This window comes from Dipodomys ordii, unplaced genomic scaffold (assembly GCF_000151885.1).
Source record: "Dipodomys ordii isolate 6190 unplaced genomic scaffold, Dord_2.0 Scaffold24, whole genome shotgun sequence".
In the NCBI taxonomy this organism is placed as follows: domain Eukaryota; kingdom Metazoa; phylum Chordata; class Mammalia; order Rodentia; family Heteromyidae; genus Dipodomys; species Dipodomys ordii.
The window spans coordinates 9,881,925-9,886,046 of record NW_012267240.1 but is presented as its reverse complement, the minus strand read 5'-3'; the positions used below and the strand labels follow the sequence as shown (position 1 = coordinate 9,886,046).

Sequence of the window (4,122 nt, the reverse complement as noted above, 5' to 3'; positions counted from 1 at the left end):
TGGCCAGATGCGTCTGGTAGGAAACAAATGAAGTTTTTAGGGACTTTTTGAAGAGAGAGGGAATGGGCTGGTGGTGTGAGGCCAAGGCTCAGCTTCTATGGCCCTGGCAAAGGGGAATGGAGAACCTAGGTGATGGGCTGAGGCCTATGAGAAGCCCAAGGGAGGTGTTGGGAGACCATGGAAGCTCAGGACAACAGGTTGGCATGGTGAGAGCATGGTGACAGACTTGAGAAAGTCTCAGGGTTTTACCAGGACTTGGCACCAGAACAGCCACGAGCCCCTTCACTTGCTCCGCCTGTGGGACAGAATGTCATTTTGTCAAGAGTTAGAGATGTTTAATAGGTTCAGGGACATCTGTCCTGAGGACAAAACGTGGAGAAAAGAGGCTGGTACTGATGTCACCTTCTTTAATCCAAATTACTCAGAAGGTAGAGGTAGGGAGACTGTGTTTCAAAGGAAAAGTGAGAGATCCTACCTGAAAAAACAAATTAAAAGCAAAGGACTTGGCTCAAGAGGCAGAGCACTTACCTAGTAAACACAAAGCTCCAAGTCCAACCTTTAGTACAATAACAACAGAAAGAAAGGAAGAAAGAAAGAAAGAAAGGAAGGAAGGAAGGAAGGAAGGAAGGAAGAAAGGAAGAAAGGGAAGGAAAGAAGGAAGAGAGGAAGGAAAAAATAGAAAATAAGGAAGGAAGAAAAGAAAAAGGCCTGAGCTTAGCAGAGAATGGGAGTGGCTTGAAACTCTGCAGCCAGCTTTTGATGCAACTCTAGTCTTTTGATCACAGGCCTCTCTCCAAGATTCCCACTGACCAAAGGAACCTGGAGTATGGGGAGGGAGCTGGAAAGAGGGTTGGAGCCTCCAACCTGGTAAGATAAGATTCAGTTCCAGCCTTCTCTTCATCCATCCTGTGGCAGACAGCATTTGTGACCCCCCAGTGACCCAGAGAAAATTCCTGTTATTAGCACAGAAGTCTTTCTTCTTTTTATAGGAGAAAATAACAATCATGTCTTACTCAAAGACTCTGTGTGTGTGTGTGTGTGTGTGTGTGTGTGTGTATGCATGTGTGGGCCAGCAGGCCTTCTCCTAGCTTCCCAACAAGGCCAGTAGCAGCCAGCCAGTAATTCTCTTAAGGAAAAAAAATGGAGGCAGGGGTTTGGAAGGGGAAAAAATGGGGACAGGGAAGATTTTGAGAATAAGTGAGAGTTTTCTTTCTTCTTCCTACTCCCATGTCCATCCAGGTAGCCCCAAGAAATGCCCAGAATTTCCATCACCAAATCAATTTCCCATGAGTCCACCTAATGCCCAAGGTAAATTTCCTGGAACATGTGTGTGTGTGAGTGTGTGTATGCATGTGTGCGCATGTGCACATGCGCGCACATGCATCAATACTAGAGCCTGAACTCAGGGCCTGGCTGATCTCCCTTAGCTATTTTGATCTAGGCTGGTAGTCTACCACTTCAGCCACAGATTCAGAGAGTGGTCTGGCTTTTTTACTGTAGATATCTCACAGACTTTTCTGGGCTAGGCTGGCTACAAAATCTTGATCCTTAGATCTCAGTCTCTTGAGTACAGGTATGAACCACCGATGCTGGCAAACTCCTGGAACTCTTCTAAAATTTCACCAAACATAGGTAAAGGATGATTTCCTGTGGAATTTGTTAAAATCAAATTGACTAAGAAGATACTCATTATACTCATTCACTCCCAGGTCTCCTAGCACTGCTCCTCACATAACCATGACCCAAATGTACTTTTTGAAGGACCACTTTAGACACATCAGAAAAGACATCTAAGCCTCTTGAAGAGGACATTTGAGCTGGGAATGGTGGCACACATCTATCATCCCAGAACTCTGGAGGCTGAGGCAGAAGGTTCTCAAGTTCAAGGACAGCCTGGGCTACATTAAGAAATCTTGTCTCAAAAGAGAGAGTGTGTGTGTGGGGGGGGTGCCATTTGTGGTTTTCTGTCCCACCTGCAAGTTCTCTGATCTGTTCAAAGAGAGAGGAGGGGCACAGAGATGCACAGGAGTCACTGGCTGCCTTTCTATTCTTGATACCACCCCAAACACACCCTGTAATGGTCGGGGGTCTCAGAAAATGACAGCTCAGTCTCTATCACAGGGAAGCTGTCCTTGTTTGTCCCTGCCCCCTCCACTCCAAAGAAGCATAGGCCAAGAAAAAGATCCTGTAGTGTATAGCTGATCTTTGGGTGTTAGAGCTGTCTGCAGCTCTTGGTAGTCGAAAGTAAGGCAGTGTCTGATCTTCCAAGCTCTTATACAGTTTGGCCTTAATGTCTCAGCCTTAGAATTCAGCTCAATACAGTGAAATGTCTGAAATCAGGAAGGGTATTTTGGGCACTGGATGTTGAGGGGAGGGATTCTGACTAGTCCCCTTGAACCTCTGCTGGAAGAATTGATTGGCTGGGAAGCTGACTCTAGTCCTGAGTTGAGAGAGTAAATCCAGGGCTGGGATTCCGAAATCCCTCGGGGTGGAAGTTGGAGCGCGGGTTTTCACAGAACTCGCCCGGACCTTGAAAGTGTCTCTTTGTTGTTTTTAAACGGAGGAATTCACGTTCGGCTGCAATCTGTGATAAAGTGGGGTGAGAGGACCAGGGCGCACACGTTTTGTATTTGCTTAAAAGGAAAAAGAAAAAAAACACCCACGAAAACAAGAGAGAAAGGTCGAGAAAGAAAGCCAAAAAATAATTTAAGGATGGTCCCGGTGGCCAGTTAGAAAGGTGAGAGAATGCGGCTTTGAAAACAGTTTACACTCTGCCCTTTAACTTCAATGCCTTTTCCTCCGACAGCTCCCGAGCAGACGTTTCAATTGACTCCTTTTGTACCGAGTTTATTGCTCAGAACCCCTAGGGTCTCGATTTGCTCTCAGAAGAAACGCGCCCCACTGCGCCGCTCTCCGAGGCCGCCCCTCCCGCCCGGTCTCCTCCATTCCTTTCTCTGGACGGCGGGCGGGGAGGGGAGGCAGGGGAGCCGGGCCGGCCCCAGACTCCGCCTGGCCCGTTGGGAACGTCTGGAAAGTGGGCCCAGGCTATCTCCTCCAACACATCCTCTGCTAACTACGCAAGCAAGAGCGATCGGAAAGTCTGGGGATACCATAAACACCCCAACCTGATTCCGGGCTGAGGTGCACTGCGGGCGGGTCAGCCCCAGCCAGTAACTGACCCCAGTCGCTCTCGGATTGCCAAGAGAGCCTGCGATTTCCATGCTGACCCCGGAGAGAGAGCGAGAGGCGCGGGGAAAGAATGCGCTCTCGCACCCGTAGGCTCTTTTGTGGATGCGGATGCGCAGAGACCCGGCGTGTGGCTTGCGCTGCGCTGCGCGTGCGGAGCCACAGCGGCCGCCGGGGCCGCAGGTGTCCCCGGGAAGCTGCGATCGGGGCAGGTACCGAAAGGCTGCCCGAAGGGTAGGAGGAGCCCCGCCTGCCTTCACCCCAAGAGCTGCGGTGCCTTTCACCCCGCCCCCGCCCCTAGCCACCGTCTCCAGGCCCCCAGGTCCCCTCCCCGCCGGCGCCCCGCGCTCTGATTGGCTGGCGCGCCGGGTTCCTGGCACGCGCCTGTGGATGTAGTTATAAGAATCCTCGCGTGCCAGCCCTCAGTTTCAGCAAGTCCGCCCCAGCCCTCCGCAGCGCAGCGCGGGCGCCAGCCAGAGCGCAGCGGCCCCAAGCACTCCAGGGAGGCCCCGGAGGCGGGGAGCCCCGCGGCTGCCCCGTGCCTCCTCTACCCCCACCCCCAACTCCCAGAACAAACCCCAGGAGGGAGGGGCCGCGCGCGGGACCCGCGAACTACAGCCAAACCCAACGGAAGCACCACTCCGCAGTCCCCACGGCCCAGGGCGGCGGAGAGCATGGAGGCGGTGCTGCTGGAGCACTTCCCCGGAGGCCTGGACGCCTTCCCGGCCGCGTACTTCGATGAAGACGACTTCTTCACCGATCACTCCTCCCGGGACCCGCTGGAGGACGGTGATGAGCTGCTGGTGGACGAACAAGCCGAGGTGGAGTTCCTCAGCCACCAGCTGCACGAGTACTGTTACCGCCGCGACGGGGCGTGCCTGCTGCTGCAGCCCGCGCCCCCGGCCGCCCCGCACGCGCTCGCCCCGCCGTCCCTGG

General features: G+C 53.2%; 1 protein-coding gene across 1 annotated transcript in view; it reads left to right on the top strand.

The window, feature by feature from the left end:
- Positions 1-3,860: 3,860 nt before the first annotated feature.
- Positions 3,861-4,122, top strand: part of Ptf1a (pancreas specific transcription factor, 1a) — a 1,323-nt gene continuing 1,061 nt past the window's right edge. Inside the window, exon 1 of the mRNA XM_013014595.1 lies at positions 3,861-4,114. Coding sequence (XP_012870049.1) covers positions 3,861-4,114 — 254 coding nt within the window. The remainder of the gene's footprint in view (positions 4,115-4,122) is intronic.